The 26,399-nt window shown below is 40.9% G+C and overlaps 1 protein-coding gene across 1 annotated transcript in view; it reads left to right on the top strand.

The window, feature by feature from the left end:
• GALNT2 (polypeptide N-acetylgalactosaminyltransferase 2) overlaps positions 1-12,154 on the top strand; it is a 123,302-nt gene extending 111,148 nt beyond the window's left edge. Inside the window, exons 11-16 of the mRNA XM_054974836.1 lie at positions 3,493-3,619; positions 5,307-5,399; positions 5,577-5,660; positions 6,176-6,302; positions 8,156-8,275; positions 9,327-12,154. Of these exons, the coding sequence (XP_054830811.1) occupies positions 3,493-3,619; positions 5,307-5,399; positions 5,577-5,660; positions 6,176-6,302; positions 8,156-8,275; positions 9,327-9,482 (707 nt within the window). The 3' untranslated portion in view covers positions 9,483-12,154. The remainder of the gene's footprint in view (positions 1-3,492; positions 3,620-5,306; positions 5,400-5,576; positions 5,661-6,175; positions 6,303-8,155; positions 8,276-9,326) is intronic.
• The last annotated feature ends 14,245 nt before the right edge of the window (positions 12,155-26,399 follow it).

The following is a 26,399-nucleotide window of genomic DNA, read 5'->3' as shown; positions in this document are numbered from 1 at the left end:
CGCCCCTCCCCCCGCCGCCCCTCCCCACTCGGCTGTGCCTCTGGGTGCTCGCTGGGATGGTGACAGGGAGTCCCCTCCGCCTCAGACTTGACGGGGACAGCCGTTGGTGCACTGGCCTCAGCCTCCACCCATTGGCCAGAGCCTACGTCTTGCCCTCTCTCTCTTTCTTACTCTGCGCGTGCTCTTCCGTTCCCCACTTCTCCTCCTCCTTGGCATCCTTGCGTGTCTCCCTTTTATGCCACCACTTCAACCAGCCTCCCCCTTCTCCACCAATCCCTCGCCGTGCTCCCCTCTTCCCCCTCCCCGTGCCAAGCTTTCCCCTCTATCATTGGTGCCTTCCAGTCCTTCCTTGAGCAACCCCCGTCCCCGCCCCGCCTTCTTCCTCCTGGGCGACAGCCACGTCCGCGGCACCGCGCTCGCCTCTGTCGCCTCCTCCTGCCCCCTTCCCGGTCGGGCATCGCTCCGGCGCCCGGCTCGGCCGCTTCTCCTCGGCCTCCTCCTTCCCTGGTTGCGGGGTGAATTGGGGGAGCTCGGTAGGAGGACGGGCTCCGCTGGGGCCGCAGGGGTGGGGTGGGGCAGGGCCAGGCTGAGCCCAGTCCGGGGCAGGAAGGTCCTGCTCCGGACGGTTACTGTACTGTTGCCTGACTGCTGAAACACCTTGTCTAGAGTTGCCAACAACAGCTTAGGAAACCTCTGAAGATTTAGGGGGGGGGCATGGAACCTAGGGAAGGTAGGGTTTGGGGAGAGGAGGGAGGGACTTCAGAGAAGTATAGTAACATAGATCCCACCTCTAATGCAGCCTTTACATCCAGGGGAACTGCTGGTTGCATCCAGGGGTGGATTGATTGAAAATTGACCCCAATCTCTAAATTGGGGGGCAAGTTTTACTCAATTGGCCCCCAATGCAACCCATTACTTCCATGTCGTGTCAGGAATGACATCATTCTGGGCCCCTGCAGGAGTGCTGCCGAGCACATGGGAGCATTCTCTCCACCCCCCCCCCCACATTCCTGCACCTTTCTCCTCCCAGCTGGCCAGGTGAGAGGCAGCGGAGGCCCTCCCTCCTGTCTGTGCAAAAAGAACTCTGGGATGGGTAGTTTTTGAATGCTCCTTGAGGTTGCTGCTCTAACCTTGCTTCTTATTGGCTCCAGAAAATCTCACAAGATCTGGACAGGGCCAGGGGAAGGAAATAAGTTTCTATAAATATCCTCGGGCATGATCTACTGTTTGTCCTCAGTTTTCCCCCTCATGGTTATGGGTAAGGGTGTGCACCCGAAAAATGTTCGGGTTTATAATAATAACAACAACGACAACATTCAATTTATATACCGCCCTTCAGGACAACTTAATGCTCACTCAGAGTGGTTTACAAAGTATGTCACTATTATCCCCACAACAAAACACCCTGTGAGGTAGGTGGAGCTGAGAGAGCTCCAGAGAACTGTGACTAGCCCAAGGTCACCCAGCTGGCTTCAAGTGGAGGAGTGGGGAATCAAACCCAGTTCTCCAGATTAGAGTCGAGCACTCTTAACTACTACACCAAACTCATGGGGAAAAGCTTCGGAAAACCCCCTGAAATGCCACTTCGGATTCAGGTTTCTGAGTCGCTTCAGTATGATCCGTAAAGATTCAGAGCATACTGAAATAATGGGGAGGGAGAGGGGAGACACACACACACTGTTAAACTCCCACCCCACTTATCTGGTCAGGCAGAAGTCTGGAGCCAACGCTGCACTGGCCGGCAGAGACGGCATTCCCTGCCGCCCTTGCCATGCTGCCACGCCCTGTGCAGCTGACTGGCAGAGAGGGCCTTCCCTGTTGTCGCTGTGCAACTGCAGCCAGAGCTGGGGCTGGGGCGGCCAGCTGGCTGACAGAGAGGGCCGCCACTGCTGGAGGCCAGCGGAGAGGCGGGAGGGCTGCCTCCTCCAGCATGATGCCAGGTAAGTGGGGGGGGGGTAAGGGTAGGGAATGGGAAAGTTTAAAGGGCCCTACCGCTTGTGAAAGGGCCCTTTAAACTTAACCCCCAGGGCCCCAAAGCTTCCTGAAGCATTACGAATGCTTCAGGAAGCTTTGATTCAGGATTTCCGAATTGGGGCAAGCATTTTACCCGAATCGAATTTCCAAAGCGCACACCCCTAGTTACGGGCACTGTAGCCTGGACAAAACTGTTCTGGATTTCTGGGCCTCAGTAAAGCATACCCTTTCCTCTTCCGCATGTGGGGGCCCTAACTTGAGCTAATTAATATTATCAGTATATATACTCTTGGCACTTCAGTTGAAAATGAATATGTGATTTTATAGTTTTATAGCATTTCTGATTCATTTTCTTAGTGGTTCTTATTGTTAAGTACTATAATGCTAACACATCTCCATATAGTTGTGTTTGCTTACCCAGTGTTGGATTTAAAAATGCATGTTTTCTTAAACTATAAGTTCAAAGTGCTGATAGAGTATCACAATATAGATAGCTTGTAGGTGCCCTAGGGATGGGAATTTGATCTCTAAGGAGACTGAAATTAGGAAGAAGCTGAAAATGAGGCAGCACATTTGTGTTAGGGGTTTGGAATGAGTGTTGAATAAAAATGGCATGAGGTAAAAAAAAGCTGTGGATGAAAATAACAGTTTTGTTCTTACTAAGGTCCTGGTTTTGTGTTAAGGGGTACTTTATTTATGATCCACCTTCTATATCTATGCCACCTTTCTCTCCAGTGGGGACTGAAGCCGCTTACACCATTCTCCTCTGTTCTTCTTCAACAATCCTGTGAGGCAGATTAAGCGGAGTTGTGTAACTGGCCTGAGGTCACCCAAAAAATTTCCATGATAGATTTGCACTAGAATTTGAACCAGGGTCTCCCAGATCCTAGTCTGATGCTCTAACCATATTGGCCATCTGGTAATGTAAGAGTAAAGAAACTGCATGAGAAGGTGGGCTCCTTATATTCAATCTTTCACACAGACTCCCCTTTGATGTTAATATTTCTTATCACACAATCCTAACTGTCCAATGTGACTTCTGCTTTCTTGCAATACTAGAGGAATGTTGGTTAGAATTACATGGGATCACTTCCATAATATAAGAATCTTCTCTGAAAGCCAGAAATGAAGTAAAATTTTAAATACTGGTTTCAGATATTATTAATGTAGTAGATCCAGAGGAGTAACCCGTGTTAGTCTGTAGTAGCAAAATAGTAAAGAGTCCAGTAGCACCTTTAAGACTAACCAACTTTACTGTAGCATAAGCTTTCGAGAACCATAGTTCTCTTCGTCATCTAACGAAGAGATGCATCTGATGAAGAGAACTGTGGTTCTCGAAAGCTTATGCTACAGTAAAGTTGGTTAGTCTTAAAGGTGCTACTGGACTCTTTACTGTTTTATTAATGTAGTAGGTACCCCTGAAAGATGAGTTTTATCTTCTGGGTGGTTGGATGAATATGGAATGGGAAAGAATGGATACCCTTTCTGTGCACTTCATTGCTTGTTTTCTGATGGTAGAGATTTCATTCCGTGTGTGGCAGTGTGGTGGGAGCCTTGAAATAATCCCATGCAGCAGGGTTGGCCACGTGTTCCGCAAGCAACATCCTTATACCTTCCCAGGAGGAAGTGGTACTGTTTTTGCAAGGTAACTTGGGAAATGGCTTTACCTAAAAGGATCAAAGATCAAAACAAGATCTTACTCAGGGATCCAGTGTGTAATTTTCCATTCAGGACACCCTGCTAGTATGTAAAATTCCTTGCAGATGTTTCTTCTAATTATGTTCTTTTAAAAGTCTGTCATATCATTCAGAATTGGAAATGAATTTCTGTCAGAATGATCAAATGAGTTGAAATCTATAATAAATATCAACCTAATTACCTTTGCAATTTATTTGAGCTGTTCATTCACAGACACAGGAGCTGCCTCCAGAAACTGATGAACAAGAATTCAACACACAAATTGTTCTAACTGCAAAGAAGGGAAAAGAAAACTTAGCCCCCCAAATAGTTGAGTAAATCAGGAGGAAGAGAAAACAAAAACAAAAAATAAGAAATTTCTTTTTTTTGTTTGTCTTCTCAGGTTTCTAATTTACCTGATCAAGAATTTAACTCAACAGCAGCCTTGGTGCATTTTGGTTGCCTGTATTAAAGGAACATCTTAACCAAATCATAAAGAATGTTCTATTAAAGTGCAGAAAATCTGCAATGAAAGTCTCATTGATGGTGTAGATGGCTACTGAATGTATACAGTTGTTCAGCACTTCACTTGTTTAGAACTTCTACACAAAAAAATCTTCCTAAATTCTAGGACTTGTGCACCTCTTCACGTTTTGCAGAGATGGCCCTCTATCAAACAGCACACATTCCTCTTGCATTAAGCACTTTTCAGCTCCTTGAAAGACATTAGTTTGATGTGAGCAGAAGTGCCTAGCACCAGAGGAAAGCATGCCCCTTGGTGGAAAACTGCCTCCACTGTGAGTAAATGAAGAGCACAAGCAGAAAGAAGGTATTGGATCCAAGCCTAGGATATGGAATATGCTAAATGCTTACCAAAGAAAGTTAACTGACATTGAAAGAGATTTGGAGACCAAACAGACTAATGTGCTATATTAGTGGTGGTAACCTAAATATTGAAAAATATGCTTTTCCCATATGGGTTAGACTGTGAATGTGAGAGCAAGGGGAGGTGTTACTTCTCTCCCCTTCCCACTACTTGTACCACTCTTCTTGTGGATTTGCACATTGCAGTCATCCAGAGACTTTTCATTCCTCATCTGGATATTCACAAAGCTATTTTCCTACCCAAGTTTTGATCCTCTCGCTCTTCAAAAGTAATTCTGAGCCACAGTTTGCCAGTAGCAGACTGTGTTAATGCTGAAAAATCCTTAGCCTATAGGCAGAATGAATAGTTTACGTCCATATCAGAAATAGTTTTGAAGCACCGTTCGGTCTTCACTCTGTGTTCATTTGTTTGCCTAATGCCGGAAGTGAAATGGAACCATAAAATATAAAAAAAAACTGTCATGCCACTTTTTTCCTACAAACATAGATTTTCCTAAACAAAAGATCTAAGAAAGATTAGATTCAGCAGTAACTTCATGTGTGCATATTTTGCTTGTTGAGGCATTGCTACATCTTTTCCTGCTTCGTCCATAGTGTAATGGGTTCTATGACACAGTGAAATCCTAAACAGAATTACTCCAGTCTAAGCCCAATGGAATCAATGGGCTTAGACTGGAGTAACTCTTCTTATGATTTCAGAGTTATAAAGAAATAAGGAAGCCTCATGACTATGATAGGATCAAAAATAACAAGTCTTGAATTATTTCCAGAAATACACGTAGGGCAGCAGAAGTCTGGATGGATGAATACAAAAATTTCTATTACGCAGCAGTGCCTTCAGCCAGAAATGTACCTTATGGCAAGTAAGTCAAATTGCTATTTGTCTCATGTTCATTAGTTTAGAAATTACAGGATTTGGGGGACTATAAACTTAGGTTACAAAAACTGAACATACGGTTTTATCTTCTCTATAGAAACACAGTTTTGCAATTACGCGAACTTAAATGTAGTTATTACAAAGCTACTCTTTCTTTCAATAGTATTCAAAGCCGAATGGAGCTAAGAAAAAGACTTAACTGCAAACCATTCAAGTGGTATCTTGAAAATGTGTACCCGGAATTAAGGTGAATCTTTTATTGTGTGATTGGCTGGGGCAGGGGTTAATCAAGCTAGGCTGGATAACTTGCTTTTGACCTTGTCCTCACTTTGAGCTTTTTTTCTTCTTCTCCCAATTGCATTGATAGCTTCACAAAACACTACAGATATTTCAGACAGTATTGGTTGCTGCTTTAGAATGCATCCGTGCTGAAATAATACAGCTACAAATACCTTATGCGTGATAGAAGCACCAAGAATGATCACTAGAAGGATATCCTCTTGCGTAGAAATCATTGGTAGATGCTGGGACTAAATCTTGGAGTTTACAGTACTGTTGGTAGGAAGTTCTGTTAGCCAGGACGAAAAGCAAATACTTTTGTCAATTTTTTTCTGTAAACTTGGAATTTAAAATGCAGTAGGAGGGCTTGCTAGGGAATCCCTGAAAAAATAATTGCCATGTGTTACAAGCATGCAGTTCTATATTGCTTTCAGGGTAAATGGTTTGATGTATATCTTTAACTAAAAGATTTTTGTTTTTCAGGGTACCTGATCACCAAGATATTGCTTTTGGGGCCTTGCAACAAGGAACCAATTGCCTTGACACTTTAGGCCATTTTGCAGATGGCGTGGTTGGTGTTTATGAATGTCATAATGCTGGGGGGAACCAGGTTAGTAGTCACTAGCTTATGAATAGTATTGAACTGACTTTTTGTATTTAAGAAATCAACTGCATAATAAAATACACGTTTCTAATTATTTGCAGCACCACTGAGTGAATAAGCTTATTACTATTCCAGAAACCAGACAGAAAACCTGTCTCATCTACCCGCACACCCTTTCCAGCTGCCTTTGAAATCTTTCTAATTTGTCCTATGAGGTTTACAAAAATGGCTACACAAACTTGACTGTTTATTAATCTTTGAGATCTAGAGTAAGATAAATTTAATGGGTAGTGTATAACATCTATATATGTCATAATCTGTAATTTTTCCACTATTGGTCAGAATGTAGACATTGTAATAATATCCGTATCTATGGTTTTCAAACCATTATTCAACCTTAGTCAGATATGACCTGCAGATTTTTAAAATCTGAACGTATGGAGATTGTGCATAGAACACTTAAGATTTAGTAAGATTCTTTACCAATGGCTTCTGAATGCTGTCCTTTAGTGAGACAACACAAAGCTGTTGCATACTATCTCACGCACTGTACATCCTATGGTGAGTTTGTTGCATAGTGATTCACATTTCACAAAATGTATCCTCTTGCTAATACTGGATGTAGTTTGAGTGGGAGGAATATTAAATTGCTTGATGTGGGATGCAAGAAGAAAAATGCAAAGTGGGGTGTGTTATTTCTGCATGGAGCTTGGACATTATGATAGGCTGTAGCATGTAACAAACTGTAAGCATGGAATGTTAAAATTCAGAAATTGTGGGAGTCTGTATCATTCTGCAGTGCTGAGCCAGAACATCCTTTTAATTTTTTTGCACTTCAGTTGGCTTTTCTGAGTGCCACGTACTCTGCTCATTCCACTTACAGTACATTGTCTTTTTACCCATCTAACTTTTGTGTACACAACACTGTCTCTGTTGTGGAAGAAGGCATATGTGTTACAGCTTTATGTTTTACAGTCTTCGGATTTGGGAGGTTTTTTCTTCCAAAAAACCTTTGTTTATGAAGGCTCTTTAAATAATATTTTGGTGTATGTATCACTGTGTGTAGAACATTTTGGAAAACAAACCTTGTCTAGATTTTAGAAATGTGTGTGTTCTTATGTGTTAGAGAATGTCATGTCTTTGGTAGTTAGCCTACCTGTATAAGTAGTTACTTTCACCACTAGAAATTCAGCTTAAACCACAAACTTAAAATGTGCTATATATAGCGAGCTTTTTTTTTCAGATTCATCAACATTTGATGAACAACATTTGAGAATTCTTTCAACACAGCTCCTTGTTAATTGCCTGAATGTATTTTTGATCAAAGCTGGTTTCAGTTTGTTGAATGGTGCTATGCTATAAAGCCAGTAGAGGGAAGTATAGAACAACTCTTGTAGTCTCTTCTCTTAAAACACTGGTGCAGTTTCAGGAACTCAAACTTAATGCTACACATACTGCTGTAGAAATTTGTTTAAAAAATGTATCTGGAAACATAGACATTTACTGAGTGGTTATGTAAAATCAGGATAATCGTCATCTTAACCAAATTGACAAGGGAACAGCTGTCCATGTGGACAAGTTTTAGAATGATGGACTTTCTCCGTTATGTTTTGAATAAATGTCAACAAGGAGTCTAACCATATGTATGCAATAATGAAATCCATAACATTCTTACTATGGGACAGAGAGATCAGTAACATTCCAGGCTTTTTTTCCAGGCATCTGTTTCTAGAGAATTTCTACTTTTGTAGAAACTTTGGCATAGAAATATTATGGAAGTAAAGAATCTTAAATTAGATCAGCAAAGGCATGCTTTGCAAATTTGAATACAACCATGTGTCATTTCTTTTATGTTCTAGGAATGGGCCTTAACAAAGGACAAGTCAGTGAAGCATATGGATCTGTGCCTTACTGTTGTGGATCGAGCTCCTGGCTCACTCATAAAGCTTCAAGGCTGCAGGGAAAATGACAGTAGACAGGTCAGTATTTTGCAGCTGAGCCCTTACGGTCAGACTGCTATACCATATGTGCCTTGTGTAGATATTTATTTTTTCCCCATGAGCCTAGCACATGGAGCCTAGCACTACCACAGACAGCCAATGTGTAGCATATCAGACCAGGGCTAGGAGACCCAGTGTCAGGTTCTGGCAGTTAGATCCCCATAGTACTCCACTGCACACACTCCAGTGTATGAGTTAAAGTTACTTTAATAGAGATCCATGAATATCTGTGTACATAGACAAGGGTATTGGCAGAAGTGACGTGTATAAGGTTGGAGTGGTTAGTTATAGGGAAAGTTCCCGCCTTTAGGATAGGGATGGTTATGCTTCTGGTGCAAAGGAGCCAGAAAGGGGGGGCGGGGTTGAGACAGGAGGCAAGAACTGTAGGAGAGATGAAGTTATTTTCGGTTCCCAGGGAGAACCCGGCACTCAAGGACACATTCTCAAGCAGCTGGGAAAACGAAAGTAGACATCGTGGCAGGCACCAGTGTGATAAGCACCCTCAGCTAGACAGGCCCCAAAATGCCACTTCCCATACTCTCAGAGGTTCAGCACATAATATAGAGCACAGAGAATACTCATGGCAGATATGTAGACAGACATATATAACACCCAGGTTCAAGTCTCTAGTCAGCCATAAAACTCACAGGGTGACTTTGAGACAATCATACACTGTCAGCTTAAGGCACCTCAATTTTTTTTTTGTGAGAATAAAATAAGGATGGAAAGCCACATATGATATCCTGAGCTCCTTGTAGGCTAGGATTGGATAAAAATATAATGCATATAGTCTTTTACTATTGCAGGTACTATTTTTCCCACATACTTTTCTTTAGGCTGTGCTACACCGCCTGCATTTTTGGCAGTAGAAAATTAATGCTTTGCATTAAATTTCTTTAACCATTTTCAAATGTCCTTCCACAGCCTTGGGGACATGGAATGCTGTTTATGTGTGTAGCAAATAGAAAACCCCATGTACTGTAGATACTGTTGGCCTTTTAAAAGTCTATGTTCTGTTCTTTTCTTCTAGAAATGGGAACAAATCGAAAGCAATGCCAAGCTGAGGCATGTGGGCAGTAACCTGTGTTTAGACAGCCGAAATGCCAAAAATGGTGGTCTGACTGTTGAAGTCTGCAGTCCTTCACTATCACAGCAGTGGAAGTTCACGCTTAATCTACAGCAGTAGCGGGGCTTGCCCACAAGTACTGTCCTACTTCCTAAACCTTGGGTAACATTTTGCTGATTGCGTTGCTGATACTTTATATACCTCAGTATTCCATCTTTTGAAAGCAGTGGAAGCGACTAAAGTGAACAAAAGGGAAGCAAGTGAACTGGGGACCTTGGCATTTGTTTGATCGAATATAGCTGCAGCACGACACGCTCCCTTCAACCATAAAGGCTTACCAGTTCCTTTCCAGCTTCAAGCTAGAACTTACACAGCAGATGATTAACATCCCTAGAAACAGATGTACAGTATAAAACTGCTTTCAACATACAGAGGGAGGGAAGGGAGGGAATAGCTGGGGGGGGGGAGTAAATTGCTTGGAGAGGATCATTGGTAATCTCCATATACATAAAAATCAGTGTTTGTGGTTTCCAGAAATCAAAGCATCATTTTTGAAAGTTTTGCCATGTGTCCTTGGTATATTTGACCATGAACTTTTCTATGACAAGACTCTAAATCTAAACTTGTATGTATATACACACACAAATATATTGTAAAAACACACAACTTTCTATCAGTTTTCATCATCCTGTAATTTATCAACAAAGCAAATAACTTTACTGATAAGTGGACTGGACTGTTACTGCAGAACAAAGCTTTGTGAAGGTGCAGGTTTATGCTGCTGAGTCATGTTCATGCAAACACTGGATGCTTCTGCTTTGCAAAGTGTGCCTACTTCTTTGCACTTCCTCCTCCTCACAGACTGTGGACCTCTGTAGAGGAGAGCGGCAAAATGGCAGCAAGCGGCTTGCACGCTTCCATCTCCACCAGCATTCTCACCTCCAGTTCTGGAATTCATGCCCTGTTCTGTAGATACCTGTAAACTTCTAATTTGTGTCTAGGGTATTTTATCTTTAAAATACTACTTTAAAAAATAATGCAGCTACGAGGATTAGATTGTGTCTTTAGGTTGTGTTCTTATCAGTATGGTTTTCTTTCTTCTTTTAAAAAGTTGTCAGAATGATGGAACTCACATATAGCACAAGACCACTGTAGCCTTCGCATGGAAGCATGAATAGCTGCTAAATATCAGCACTGCAGCTGTTATGCTTCTTGCTGTCATGATTTGGGGGCTTCACCTTAGGCCTGTCTTTTAAACTAGTCTTTCAAACTAGGCTTTAGAAAATAATCTGAGAGGATGAAATTCATTGGAAGCTGTAATTTCAGTCTAATTGATATTTTTATGTCAAGAGATGGGACTTGATGGCATCTTTATTTTTTCAGGACTGCATAGACTTTTTAAATATAAAATAAGGTGTCTGTAAGATACCTTTAAAAGCAAGCAGCATTTATAAGATGCCCTCTAGAGGCTATAAAGGATATAGATCAAACTATTACAAAATCATGTCTTGATGGTGGTCTTTTGTTGCATAGATGAGAGTTTTTTATGAACTGCATTTTCCCTTATAGCTGCAGCATTTGCCACAAAATGGGGGTATCTTTCCATGTATACAGGCTTCATCAGTACACTGAAATCAAATAGTCCAATGAACATCTGGATTTATATGGGACACTTGTGATCTCTTCAGGAACTGTTTTGAAATGATATATGAATATTACAGGGTTTGAGCCTCTTCTATCCTGAATTTTTTTCCTCCTTAGTAAAAATTCTCATAGGTATCCTATTTAAATATATCCTTGACAGCAAAACAAGAGACATCTTAATGTAGCTGAAGTGATGCTGGGGAGGAGCAGAAAGGTTGGATGGGGGGGGGGGGGAAGGTTCAATTGCTGGAGGTGTTCACTTGTGAGCGCTCATCTGCATCTGAAGGATTGAGAGAAGGAACTCATTGGAGGTAATAAAGTTCCTTAATATTTTGGACTGATGTCTTGAAATCAAGAACCCAGTTGATAATAATCCAGAGCTTCTGCAGAGGGTATTAATAAATCCTAAGAGTTTAACAAAATCTATTACAAGTTAAAAGCTAGTTGGCAAACTAGCTGATACTTGCTAAATTAAGTATTAGAAGAACCTCAGCTGTTTGCTAGTAATATTTCTCTTTAAAAGTTTTTATCATTTTTGCATTGTAAAATGGGAATATATTTCTCAAAAATCTGTAAATGCTACATGGAAGGTATCTCTGCTTACATGCTGCGGGCAAGCTGTGGGTCATGGTATTGGATAAGAACAGAAATATTGTAATGTCTCGTTAACCATGTTTACATGACACACTGTGCCAAAGTGATTTACTGTGACACCATTCTTTTAATGGTCAATGGATTTTGGGTGTGGTGCTCCAAGTACTGCTGCTGCAAACATCCTCTGTCAGTGGGCCAGGCAGAGGAGCCCTATGAAGAATGAAATCGGTTGGGGATATGCAGTGGTTGTCAGTGGTGGCTTCTGACCCCAAGAAATAGCCAAATCCTCCCCCCTACCCAACTTTTTATAATAAATTGCTAGAAACCCTTAAAACAAACTACCATGTCATCTCTGTGCTAACCTTTTCTTCACATCTTCAAAGCAAAAATGAAGGTGGTACATGTGAGTTGATTTTGCAAATTATATAGTTTGTCATTTCAGTTGGTTTTTAAAATCTGCTGTACAGAGCTTGTACTTTGTTCATTTTATAGATGGAAACCATCCTTGAAAAATGTTTGTTTAACTTAAGAAAATAAATACTTTATAGATAAGACAGCAGGGCTTTACTGTCATTCTGTTTTAGTGTATACCCAGGATCCAGTCAGTGCTTCAGCAGTACGCTGCTTTAAAGTATATTGCACACCTAGTTTTAACTGTGAGTGGAAGAGTGGACCACTACCACTAATTCTGTATCCCAAAATGTTTTTGAAATTCCACACACTATCCAAAGAGGCTTGCCATTTTCATGGCCTGCTGTTCACAGTGAGAGTATGGCAGAGAGTGACATAAAAGGTAAGCTGTACTGTGCTATCTTTATGTAGACCTGTATCCCGGTAAGGGTACTCATGAACCCAAGACTCAGTCCAGTTATTGCTACATTGATTTCCCCTTAATTGAAGCATTAAGGAGGTTGTTGCCTGAGGAAGTGATAAGTGGGCACGTGAATGAGTCTGAGATGATATAGCTGGTGCTGTTAGGTCCAATGATTGTGTTGTTGGAGTGAATACGGGGACAGAGTTGGCAACTTGGTTTATTGCAGGCCCTAGTCCCAAAGTTCATGTCCATGTTAGGAAATGCATTGTGAATGAGGAGTAGTATAAGATTGGGGGCAGGGGGCTCTTTCACTTGTTCATCTTTCAACATTACATATGTCATCAAGTGTCAGTAATGCACAACTCTATATTGGATAAACAAGTCATTCTCTTTGCAAAAGAATGGACACAAATCTGATATCAAAAATCTCAGCATTGAAAAACCAGTGGGAGAACACTTTAATCTGCCAGGACATTCCATCACTGACCTAAGAATAGCAGTTCTCAAGAAGAAACTTCAAAGGAAAATTACAAAGAGAGATTGCTGAAATTGAGTTTATGTGCATCTTTGGAACAATGGATCCCCCAGAGTTGAATCAGGACATAGGGATTTTTCTCATATTATAGAAGCAAATTTTCTGCACTTTGCACCCAGGCTCTATCAAGCTAACTACAACGTGTTATATATCGCTTCCTGACATTTAATTTACAATATCCCTCTCACCTGCCTTCCTTTTTCCACTCCTCATATCTGATGAAAGGAGCTTTGACTCTCAAAAGCTCGTACCGTGGAAATCTACTTGGTCTTTAAGATGGTACTGGATCCAAATATCACTCTTCTACTACAGACCAGCATGGCTACCCACCTGAAACTATCCCCAAATTCTAGAACTTGAGGGCATCCAATGAAGTTGATGGACAGTAGATTCTGGATGGACAAAAGGAAACACTGCTCAATGAGTGACTGAAATACAGAATTCGCTGCCAGACAACGTAGTGATACTGCTGACCAGTATTGCCTTTGCCTTGTCTGTATTCCATTTCAGCTTATTCTTTCTCAAGCCACTTAATTTTAGATACCTCATCAAGACAGAAATAGAAGACGTAATTGCGGCTGACCAATGTACCAAACCAAAAAAGCCATCAATTTTATTTTTTGTCCAGTCAAGGCATGCTGAATCTGTTCAAATAAATAGTTGAGGAAGGGTCAACTAAGACTTGATTGGCTGTAACTGCAATTGCTCCTTAACCATCTGAAGCTGGCTGTACATTTTCAGTTTCTGTCTCCTGGTGCTTTTCTCTCTTTCATATACGTGATGCTACTTCCTACATGCAGTCTCTGGACATGCAATTACAGAACTCTCCCTGAATGCAAACAGAGTACCTCCCAGTGCTCATAAATTGTCTTGCTGGGGGCAGAGAGCAGCTGGTGGATAGGGAGAAACCATCAATGGAGAGTTGTGGGGCAGGGGAAACTTACAAGGAGTTCACTGAGGATCCTTTGCAAAAGTAGGGAACAACGCGCGGATTTTTGTGTGGAGCAGAACACAGTTGTGTCCAGTTTTTAGTTGGCAAGTGATGTGGGGGGACAGTCCCAAGTTTCTAAAGGTAGAGTGGTATGGAGATATGGGTTGCAATCACTGGAAGACTTTCTAAGTGTGTGGCTGCAATTGCTCCTTAACAATCTGAAATGTACTGCATATGGAGCAGCTGCATTTCCTCAGTAATACTGTGAAGGAAAGGTTCTCTACCATATTCTCCCTCATCTTCAGTTTTTCTTCTCCAAATCCTCCTCCTCTTCAATTGGGCTTCCAGATTCTTCTGGCCCTGCAGTGGTACCAGTCTGCAGGAATGTCCTCATCTCTGTTGTCTCAATGATCTCTTATTGAAATATATTTGCCACAGTGCACACATTTCCAAATATTTACAACTATGTTCTTGTATGTTGCTTGGTTTATCATTCCTCCTCAAAGTTGCCAGTCTGGTTAATCTTTGTTTCTGGCGCCAGTACAGGAGTAAATCTTTATGCCCCCTTCTCCCCCCACCCCCAATGCACCCAGTCAGATCATTTGCTTAAAAATGCTCCTAGTAATTTTTAGTAAAATAAATTTAAGACCCATTTAGCTGAGGTTGAAAATAAGCATAGCCTAGTAAAACCCACCCCCCACTGTGCTTGTTTGTTTCTATTTACCTTATAATGCAGGCCCTTGGAGTAAGTCCCGTTAGCGTCACTGAGACTGACTTCTAAGCTAACGTGCATAGGATCAGGTTGTTTTTAAACCAGAAGCCTTTTTGTTGACTAATGGACAAACAGTTGGGAAACAAACATGGTATTCTATTTCTATACATGACAATGGTGGCTAGGCTTTTATATGTGCAAAAATGTAAAAGTACTGTATTGCCTTCAATGGATGACTGGTTTGTGAAAATGATGCAGTTAGCAGAGATGGCAAAACTTACATCTCTGATTAGTGATAAAAACACTGACTACTTTCATGAAAACACCTTATTGACTTCCTGTATGAGATGAGAAAAATGAATTGATGATTTGTGGATTTGATTACTAAGAAAATTAAGTTGGGAAAAATAAATAGAAGGGGGCAATTCTAAAAAGGTAAATTTTAGAGGTATTAAAACTGCAAGTACAGTGTGTGTAAAGATATAACAGGTGCTGTAGAGGAAAATGAAATGCGTATTATTTTTCTTTGTTTTTCCTTTAATTTTCGTTTTTCTTTTTCTCTCTATTCCTTTTTCTTTAATTTTTCTTTTCTCTGCCCCTTTATTGGGCTTTTAATCTTATCAATAAAATAAAAATTATTATTAAAAAAACCAAACCCATGGTCCTTGAATACCCTGTTGGTTGCACCTCCCTTTGCTGGTACCTAGGACATGACAGACGCAGAGTACTATTGTACACCTCTCAAAGCCACAGGGCTGCCTGATGCCTTCCTATTGAACACATTTCAGCATTTAAGAGCCATTATGCCTAATTTCTGGCATTGCATGTGGAACTAGATCTTAAGTTATAACTATTCTAACTATATATGCAGGGGTTGATTTACTTAGAGTACTAAATGAAGGAATTATGGGTTATAAACCCCTGACTTGAAAACATTGTTTCCTGTTGGTTGTGATCTTCTGTTAGCTGAAAAGTTCCTGAAACTGAACTTTGTAGCTGTTTGTGCTTGGATGGAACTCAGCACTGTCAAGTAACACAGTAAACAAGGCAATGATTCTTAAGAATGAACAACTTTGGTATTCTGCAAGAGTTTTGTGTCTCTTCAAATGACATCTTATGCCTAGTAAGTAACCTAGAAAAAAACCACCATAAATCTAACTTAAGCTACCATTGAAAATGCAAATCCCTTTTCCATGTAACTTCTTTAAATCCCTTTAGTTCTCAGCTCTTCGAGGACAAGACCTTCATTTTTATACCTTCCTTCCTTCATTTTATCTTCAAAACAGCCCGTTGAGGTAAGTTAGGCTGAGAGAAAGTGTCACTGACCTCCAGGCCTCCCAGGAAACTGCATAACACAGCAAGCCTTTGAATCTGGGTCTTCTAGATCCTACCTGATGCTGTAACCAATGTACTATATTGGCAAATTCTCATCACTTGAATAATTAACACACACACACACACACACACGTTGACCAAAATGTTGCCTATTTTTCTAAACTAGAAATAAAAGGATTTATATTTGCTGAGATGTGTTTAACACTGCCAAATAAAATGGTTGGCAGAAAGAATAACCTACTTACAATATTTAGGGGGAGAGATTTATTCAGTTTGGCTTTCCATAATCTTCTTAGCTCTGAGGTCCTTCAAGGACATTTTTTCTGAAGGTCCAAAATTTTAGTTCCTTAAAATGCCCCTTTTATTTCCATTGCTGAGCTCTTTATCTATTGACTTTAAACAGCTTAAAAATTAAGCATGGTTCGCCACAGCATTCATTGTGGTTATTTTGATTCTTTGTCATAGAATAGTAGGGTTGAGAGAGAAATGAAAGGAGTATCCATTCCAATGTAGTGGCAAAGATTGTTTAAATAACCTAAAAGAAATGGAAGTCCTTTTTTTAAAGATTAGGCTCAAGATGTAGTTTAGAATTTAATTTTGCAAGCTTTGTTTCCATTGGAATAGCCATATGGGAAGAACATATTAATTTGGGTTAAAATAACTACATTTGGACAGTAGGAACTTGCAAAATATGTTTTCCTGGATGGTTACAAGAAAATGTTTGAGTTGCCTGCAGTCGCTGTTGCATATTAGTATGTAGGGAATCTATTGTTTTACTTTTCTTTAGTACTCCTTATCTTGGTTAGGACAATAAAATTTGTCTGTTTTAAGCATGTGCCTCTCACCCCTTCAGTCTCCTCTGAACGCTGAGCTTGGCTGGGCTGGGAAGTATATATATAACAGACTTAAAGTTCCCCTAGTTGATTAGACTGTAGTGGGATCGGGTGGGTGAGTGGGGAGACTGCAGCTGGTGCTGTTTAACCCTTTTCTTCTGCCTCCAGTTTCCATGAGGCTAGCAGGTTGAATAAGCATTATTTTTGTACTGCAAGTGGGCCATTTGTGACTGATGGCTTTTAAAAGGATTTCATTTTAAATGTTGATCAATCTGACTGATGCCCAAAAACCCATCCCCAATGTCAGTAAAAAATGAGACCTGGGCAAAATAAGTTGTAATTTATATTTGACTGTATTTCAGAGTTGTTGATTGTAAACAAACTTTGTTGAAAGAAAAAAATCACATAAGATATCAGAGTGATACTATAAATCCATTCAGTTGTTTTGTTGTTACCACACTTCACATTTTGTAATGCAGAATTTAGCTCATGGTGTAGAAAACTTGTAAAAATTTATTGCAAGCGTGCTTTTGTGTCAAACAAAAACCATAGACAAGTTGGGTCCTCCCATGAACCAAACAGCTGGAAATATAGCTGGGCACTTTCCTCAGCTGTAGAGTCATGCATTTCTTGAACAGAGTAGTATGTATAAAATTTGCTCTTCAGAATTTTTCAACCCAAATGATCAACAAAACAGCACCTCACGTTGAATCTACCATAGACATCTTTTAACATAACTTTTTAACACTTGGAGGGGATGGGGGGGGGAAGAAAATGAAAGCTTGCAACTGAACCGCAATCTTTTGTGTGTGTGTTGTGAGCATAGCTTGATTACACATAGGTAGCTGAATGCACGGTTCACAACAACAGCACTACAATTGTGTTCTGTACAGTCATTTCATTTGATGGAACATAAGTTGCAAAAGAGAAAAGAACAGTAAGAAATTGTAGCTTGTAGTCTGTCATTTCAAAATATGCAGTTATTTTCCCTGGCAACCCTTTGCTTCTTTAATGGACATCTAGTCTTGCAACCTTCCTATAGTGCGTTGACTGATGCTGCAGCTGCCATGCCTTACTAGGGATAGAATGGATCAAAAGGCCTTCACAGGCCTACAATATTAAAGATTTCTTGTATGGGCGATTTAAAAAAAAACCTTAATGACTTAACCAGACATTGAACATATGAATCGGCCTCATACAGAGTCAAACCACTGTTCTGTATAGGAATCTGTATGGGATTGTCTGCTCTTAACTGACAGCACAAGTTTAGGGTCTCCAGTAGAGTAGGACCGCCCCCCACCCCACCCCATTACCTAAAATCTTGTCTTTGAAGATGCCGGGGACTGGCACTTCCTTCATGCAAAGTATGTGTTCTGTCCCTGAACTATAGTCCTTCCCATGAAAACTGGAATTCTAAATTGAAGGTGGAGAAGAGTTGCTAGAATTAAATCCATCTTTTAAAATTTTAAAAATTCAGTTTTCATGCCTTTTCTTGCAACATCTGAAGCCACTTCTGTATTGTTTCAATGTAATCACCGTGGAAGTCAATTTTGTTTGGCTAGTTTAGTATTTTTGTCATAATTCACAAAATTTAACTCTTATATTAAAAGTTGGCTACAAAGTCAGGCACATGAAACAAGAATAAAGCCAATCTAAAGAATTCCAACTGAGCAATGAATTGCTTGCATCTTCCATACAAAAAACAGGTGGTTTCTCTTTTGCGGTAAACCACAAGGTATTTGTGGGTTATACGCTTTGACCCAGATTAATTTGCAAATGCCGTGATCAGTGCATAATAATAATAACCATGTGCTTATATGCTACTCTTCTGGACAGATTAGTGCCTCACGCAGAACAGTTAACAAAGTCAGTGTTATTATCATTCCCAAAATACAGCTGGGGAGCTGGAGCTGAGAGGAGTAGTTGACCCAAGGCCACCTGCTGAGCTCATGACAGTAGTTTGAGTTGAACCAGCAGAGTGCGTGCTCAGAGCTCAGCCACGCTGTATTAGATTTGGACTAGGCAACTTGAGAATGATTGGCTGTCAATATCATCTAGTAGTGTGTTATTTGTGTTCTACATACGTGGCATTCAGTGCTGAAGTAGTGCCGAGAAAAGTGGGCTCTCTGGAAGTTCCGTTAAGAGGCAACTGATGAGTAGAGGTAATGTCATCTCTGCATCCCACTTGTGAAATCTCCCTCTTTTTTCAAAGCTTTAATGCAAGGAAAGAGAGCATCTCATGTTACTTCTCAGTCCTCACAATTCCCAGCTGAGTTTCCACCCTAGGTAGTTTGGTTCTCTTTAGCATCTATACCTAGAGGGGTGTGAGAAGAGCTCTGCTAACAGTGCTGTCGTTACACCTTCCATTACCAATGGACTTAGAACGGTGTAACTCTGCTCAGGATGGCACTGCATTGGGTTGCACAGAAAACCTTCCAAATTAGATAGAGCAGTCTTCCTCCCCTCCTGGGCAACATACTGCATCACCACTTTCCTTGTTCTCCCTTCAGAGTTAGGGTGAGCCATCCCATTTCAATACATGTATTAGAGCAAAGATCCATGTTTGCAGTGACCTTAGGTGAATGGTTAAGGAAAGTGACCTTTTTTTTAACTCTTTGGTGTTGTACAAACCACTTTAAAATTGAATACAGTTACTACTTTGTGAAGAGTGATATGTATATATAAATGTTTAGACCTTATGAGGCCTATTCTGTGGAGTGTCTGATTTCATTAAAAAGAGTGTGCCAGGTTCCCACTGAGAATCAGTTAATGTTATGGGAAATTCCATTTTCCATACAATGTGGTGTGTGTGTGCAAGCTCTGCTATCTTTACTGGGGGCTCATAGTAACCCAGTAGGCAGCCCTTAGGAGGGTTTACCTTCACAGTCTTTGCCCTAAACACCCCCTCTCTTGATTTAGGTAAGACATACCAATGAATCTATGCAACTGAACAGCTCAAGCAGCACGTTACAAAGCAACTTACACCTTGATCCCGATTCCTCAACAATTGTGCTGGTGTTACTGGAGTATGGGGGTGGGGATTGAGTTGGCACATCCCGTCCTGTGCATTCATGGAAGGGTTTGAGAATTCAGGATCAGGCTGTAAGGACTCCAAGTCAAGTTGAACACATCACTCTTTTAAGAGTTAGCTATGCTTTGAAAAATAAGATTTGACATAACTAATTTTTATTAGGGTGTATAATATATAAATAGTAGAATTTTTAAAAAATATTATTTAACAGTAAGAAATAAAAATGCACCCTTACCTTCTAAAAGAGTTTCCCAGTTAGAATTATGTGGTATATCTATGGTGTACCAGTTTGCAAATAGGGTTCAAGCTACCTTCTGAATACACTAGATTACACAAAAAGCAATTGGCTTAGATACAGAAAGCAGCTAGTTCTATTAATTCAGAGAAGCATATGTAGTAAAATTAAATAATAAATCATAAACTATGTAATAGAGAAATTCCTGGACATATTAAGACAATTTCATTGAGTAAACTGTATCTGTGAAGACTATGACCTACACAGAATTGCTAGCCAAATGAATAATCTTTACATCAAACTGTATAAAGAAAAGTAAACTGAGGAGAGTTGTTGGGATCTTTAATGGCAGCCCTAACAGCATCAAGGCTGCAATACTATGGAGCTTTACTTAGAGGCAAGCCCCCTGGGAGATGAATTACAAGTGTAATAGGAAGCAAGTGTCAGTTCAGCAGCCTTCTACTTCAGTCTTCTGCAGTTAGGTGTGCATTGCAGTCACTGGGCTAATAAAGTCCTTACTCTGCATAGGAATGGCCTGTTACATTTTCTAAACCAAGTAAATTCCATTAAAAAGCAATTACATTAGCTGTGTAATTGAAAGGGCTTTCAAATGTTTCAGAACGGTTTTAACTTTGGACATGTTCCTCTTGGATTTACTATCTTATTTCTGTGAAGTCACCGTTCCCAGAGGATGTGTGTGTTTGTGTGGTTTTAAGGACTGAGCCATGACTCACATGCCATGGTAAGTTCAAACCTCCCAACTAGGATCCCCTCAAAGACACTGTGACAAGCTATTTTGAGGCATGTCAGAACGTTTAGATGACTTGTTATGACTTGTTGTGGTTTCACTGTGCAAGTCATCACTTTTAACTCTTTACCCAGTACCATCATAAGATTATCATGTGGGAAATGGCAAAGAAGACATCGAGCTGCCTCGGGCAAATGTCCGTAAGTCATTTTAGGCAGATCAGTCTCAGCCTTCAAAATCCTATCTAAATTTCTAGGGACGATTTAGCATTGCTGTTCTCTTCTAACAGTAAGTCACAACTATTTTCCTCCTGTGGGGCTCATTTTGAAAAGAGCTTGTTTCATTCGTGGTGGACTCATATGTCTTCCACAGAGCATATGAGATGAAAGGGAGATTCAGGAATTAATTCAACAGCTCTGTTAGTTTGTTATAAAGTACTGCCAAGGGGTTACCTCCCCCCGCCACACACACAGATATCACTGCTCTGTAAAACTCATTGACCAGCAATTATGACAACCATGACTCAACTTAGAAAGTATCTTCAGGTAGAAGGCAGTACAGAAAAGCAAAATTTTAATACAGTCCTCAGTAGAGATGGGCACGAACTGGAAAAACCCGAACTGTGCGGTTCCTGGTTTGTCGCATTTCCTAAAGTTCATGGTGGTTCGTCAGAAATGGGCTCTGATGAACCACTGGTTCACGAACCACGAACCGGCCCAGTTCGTCACAAACTTTGGTTTGTATTTTGATTTGTGCCCATCTCTAGTCCTCAGTCACACAACTGGAAATCAGCTTCAGTGGTGGCTCTCTGTATTTTGTGGAAGCACAGGATTATGCTGGAAGAGGTCTCATAAATTACTCATTCAGAAATTATTCCAATAGGCAGTTTTTAGAAGCACAAAGCCTTCAGCGAGATGGGAGTGCCAACCAAAGGTTCTAAAGATACTGGTTTTAAATCTTTTGCTCTTTGGCAAAAGTTTGGAAATGTCTTCTTAACTACATAGACTGAATACAGAAAAAGTAATATAATGATATCCCAAAATCAATTATGTAAATAATGCAGGAGAATTGTATGTAGGAACAGTGGTTCCTAAAAGACATTTTTAATGAAAAAGTAGCTAAAACAGTTACTAGAAGTAGCTAGGAAAGCAGAACATAAGAAGTGAACCAGAGAGGTTCCTTTTAAATACGTCCCTCTGATTGCCAAATACATAAACAGGCCAAGAAAGCAGAAGGCTTTGTTAAGTGCTTGAAATCTATTTACTAGGTGTGTTAAAAGAGGCTTTGAGAAAAATTGTGGGGGCTCTGAAAATCATGAGCCTTTACTTTCTCTGTTTGCCTGTCAAAGCTTTGTACTTTCAAGAATACCTTGTAGGACCTCAGTGAGAGAAAGAAGATGAAAGTAAAGAGAGGCAGGAATCACCCCTGTACAATGGCGTGAGGCGGATCCTCAGGGGTGGTTGACAGTATACAAAGTCCTTGTGACTGGATCAAACTCTGGATCAGAAGTGCACAGGGAGTTATGTGCCTTCTATGTGAATGGGGCTGTATCTTGCTCCTGATTGTAGCCTGCATGGAGAAGAGGCTTCAGCCTTCTTACCCAGGTGCTGCTTTTACAAACTGAAATGGCCCTGAATAACTATTATTTCTTTCTTTTTATACAAGTTTCTCAGCAGAGCACATAGTGACTTACTGGGGCCATTTCAGGAGCCAAAAATGGCACTGGGTGGAGGGAAACAGTCCAAAGCTGCTGCTTCCCACACACCACTTTCGCAATCAGAACTGGGCACATGTACTTCTGGGAGGCACAGAACTGGGGGGGGGGCAAACAGCTGCATGTGCATAGATGCTCTTTTCTAATCTTAAAGAAACAGAGAGAACTTGCACATCATACAATTCCCACCATAGCACATTGCTGCTCAGGTGTCCCTGCTTTATGACTCAATGGTACAACCTGCAAGTTCCTGCAGGGCAAGAATGGCGAAACAGCTCATTTCTCCTAGTCATTTGATAACTTTGGATCAATAACCGCTGGTATAATTGTGAATATTAAAAGTAGGTTCTCATACTGTGTTTCCCCAGAGGAGCAATTCATGTTTTAAAAGCTACTAGGCAGAAGGTGTATGTAATGAGATCCTTCTCTATGTCATTATTTTTGACACTTGATATTGAAGTGGGGGCATCTTCTCCAGCAACAAGGGGCCACTTGAAATCAATCGTGAGATGAATGGTTAAAGCACATTTGCATATTTAAGTGCTATTTAGTGCTATTTTGAGTGCAAGGTGGGACATGGCAGGCTTCAGGTTGCCTTGGAGATGGCTAACATACGATTTTGCTTGCAAGTGGTCAATACTGCCACTCGGTGGATGACAAAATAATGGAGAGGCACATCGTGATGGGGGGAGGCACTGCAGAGGACAGCTGGGAAAGAGGACTTTGGTCCACAAAAGCGTATGCTGCAATAAAGTCTTTAAGGTGCTATTGGTCTGTTCTTTTTTGCTATAAAACAAACTTTTGTGTTTTCCCTTATAGAAAGTATCATTCAACAGCAGGAGGGCAGCTAAAAACACTACCACACTTTTCCAGAACATTTTTACTGGCAGTGAACATGGCTGAGTGGCAATGTGTATGTCACAGGCCAATCCTGATAGGTATCTATTTGGTACTCTGCAGCAAGTTCTAGAAATGCTAAGTCTGTTTGGACTGGCATTTCAGGAATAAATGTGAATGATGTGTTTCTGGGCTGGCTGTTGACAAAAGGTAAGGGGCCTGAATGAGCAGTTCCACACACATCTATTAAATCCCTAATTTTGTTCGGCGACTTTTCTATTTTGTATATTCCCTGATTATCTGACAAGTCTTCATTTGTCTGGGCACGCTGACATTTGCCCGTGACTCAGGATTCATCATCAATACCAAATTTCTGTTTCCGTTTATGGGATGCCAACTAAGTGTAAGCCAAGGTAAGTTGCATAATATGCTTCATAAAACAGGCCATTTCCATTCTTGTTTAATTGTCTAAACACAAGTCCAAATGTGCAGTTAGAACAAGTGTTACTCATTCCCTGATGTGATAAATAGCTTTATGTATTCAAGTCATAGCTGACATGATCATATGGACAACATATCATGAGTAGCCCCTTAAATTCTTCAATTTACTGATAGGGTGTGTATCTGAATAAGGAAGCTTTGACTCTTGAAAGCTTATACCCTGAAAATCTTGTTGGTCTCTAACGTGCCACTGGACTCAAATTCTGCTGTTCGATTTACTGAGTTACGGATTTAAATTAGTATTTTTAAAAAAGAGGAATTGCCCATTTCAATGTATTAATTTTTGTTATTGTTCCTTTCAGTTCTTAATTAAACCTTCTACCATGGGATTTTGTAACCAATAGCCACTTCGGCAATAACTTCAAAGCGGTTGCCTTGTTACTGCTTACAATTTTGTTTTGTTCCTGTGATCTCAATTCATTTTAGCTTGGCATTTTAAAAACATTATATTACTTCTCAAGACGTATATTTTCTCAAATTCTCTACTTTGAACTCATATAAAGCATCTCCAGAATGCTAATATGAAACAAGTTTCTGTTGGTGGGCTACTCCTTCCTGCAAATTTGTAGGAATATTAAAAAGAAGCAAGATTGATCGGTCTTGAATTTGAAAGAAAGAAAAATGGAGGAAAATAGTGCATTGTGTTATGGTTACAATACAAAGACACTCACACATAATGTCTTCCTATGTGCAATTACTGCTGTGTTCAAGGAAGATATGGGCATTGCATATGGATTAGCACTGTGAGAGGCTGAAATGAAGGCTGCCTCCTGCGCTTAGTGCGTGGGTCATGGGGGTCACTCAATTTGCTCACGTGCAATAGCATTTCATAACATAGAGGGAAGGCTTCTGGATCTGCCTTCTTTGCCCCTGTGCTGTGGGTATTCTCACATAGCAGTTTCCCCATGGTTTGTGCTGACATGCAGTAGTTTATCATTTCTCTTTGCTTTCCCAAATCAGATCAAAGGTGGCTTAAAAGCATGGAGAAATGACAAAAGAAAACCTGGAAACAACAACAAATGGAAAAAGAGGATGTGAGTAGAGATGGGCATGATCAGCATTACGATAGAAAAATACCCACGATAATGGTGTTCGCGCAATTGGGACCCGGCGGATCGGTTCCTTTCACGGCGACCGATCCAGCGTTCGGGGGGGGGCTTCATTGGGGCTTGATCGGGGCCATCGGGATCTGATCGGAGATCGAGACATTCAGGCGCCAGTGATCTATTCCCGGGGAAACGGAGCCAGGGGAATGCCTGAGCTGTGTTTGCCCTCCTTCTGTCGCCCTGGAAGCCCGAATGGAAGCCCAGCTTTCCTTGATCAGCAGGGCTTCCTTCCAACCACGGAGCAGCCAGCAACGCACTCACGAGTTGGGAGAAGAGACCCAGGGGAGGGAGGGGGAAGGGGGTGTTCTGGGAAAATCAGGGGTTAAAAAAACTTTGTGTCTCAGTACGTTGCTTGAGCTAGGGAGAGAAACGGGCAGCGCGCAGTCTGGAAAGCACACGGAGGTTTCATACTACAGCTTGAGGTTAACTTTTTAGCAAAAGAAATTTAAGGCAAGAAACTTGATAATATTTCCCCTAGGAAGGAAAAGCAAACAGTTGTGAGTGAAAAGGTGGCTTCCTGAGAAAAATATAAGCAAAGTGATTGGGAGAGGAAGGGGTTAAGAGAGAGAGAAAACAAAACACCCTGGCTTTGAGAGCGGCTATCAGCTGAAGCTGTTTTGCGCTCCTCTCTGAGTTGATTCAGTGCGTTGAAAGAGTTAACACTGAAAAGAGATCTACAGGAGCTGAGTGGGAGTGTTTGCACGCGCCCGGCGGCCGCCACCACCCACCTTCCCACATAGCTGGGAATAGCAGAGCGCCCTGCTTTGGTCTCCCCGATCCCCAGATTGGAAACGGGAGATGATCGGTGTGGATCGGTGATTTGGGGTCGTCGCTGGCGCGGATCCACGATCAGCTTGATCGTTATTTTTTTTTTTTATCGTGCCCACCTCTAGATGTGAGGAAGCTTGTAGAAAAACCACTGCATATCAGCATTTAAGCCACAGGAAGCCATGTATGAAAAGACCCCTTGAAAAAATGGACAATACCACTTCTGTGTGTGGTCCTTGGACTGGGCCATATAATATTTAGGCAATTCTTTGAACAAACTGAACCCCTGCCTAGCATCAAGGCTAATTAAGTGTCTCAGATGTTCTCTCACATTTCTCACCCTGTATACTGAGATAAGCTGTTCAGAAAACAATGTGCCATGTTTACTCTCGAAATTATTCCTGTTATACATCTCATATGGCACCACAGAAGTCAACCTCTAAGCTCACACTGACTTCAGAGGTGGCAAAATGTCTTTAGCTTTGATTGGTAAACTGTCCAGTTTCTGGCTGTTCATATATTTATTTTTTTAAAAAAGTTTATTTTCCCCTGAAATTATATTTCCTATTACAGCATTGCAAGAAAATAAAATCTTCATCAGTCCACTAAGACCACTGCCTAATAACAGGCTTGCAAAATATATTTATACACTTCTTAAAATATTTCTCTTCTAGCAACCTCTTCATGACCCCTTATCAA

This window comes from Eublepharis macularius, chromosome 1 (genome assembly GCF_028583425.1).
Source record: "Eublepharis macularius isolate TG4126 chromosome 1, MPM_Emac_v1.0, whole genome shotgun sequence".
Taxonomy (NCBI): domain Eukaryota; kingdom Metazoa; phylum Chordata; class Lepidosauria; order Squamata; family Eublepharidae; genus Eublepharis; species Eublepharis macularius.
Note: the sequence above shows the minus strand (reverse complement) of the source record. Positions and strands in the feature narration are given on the sequence as shown.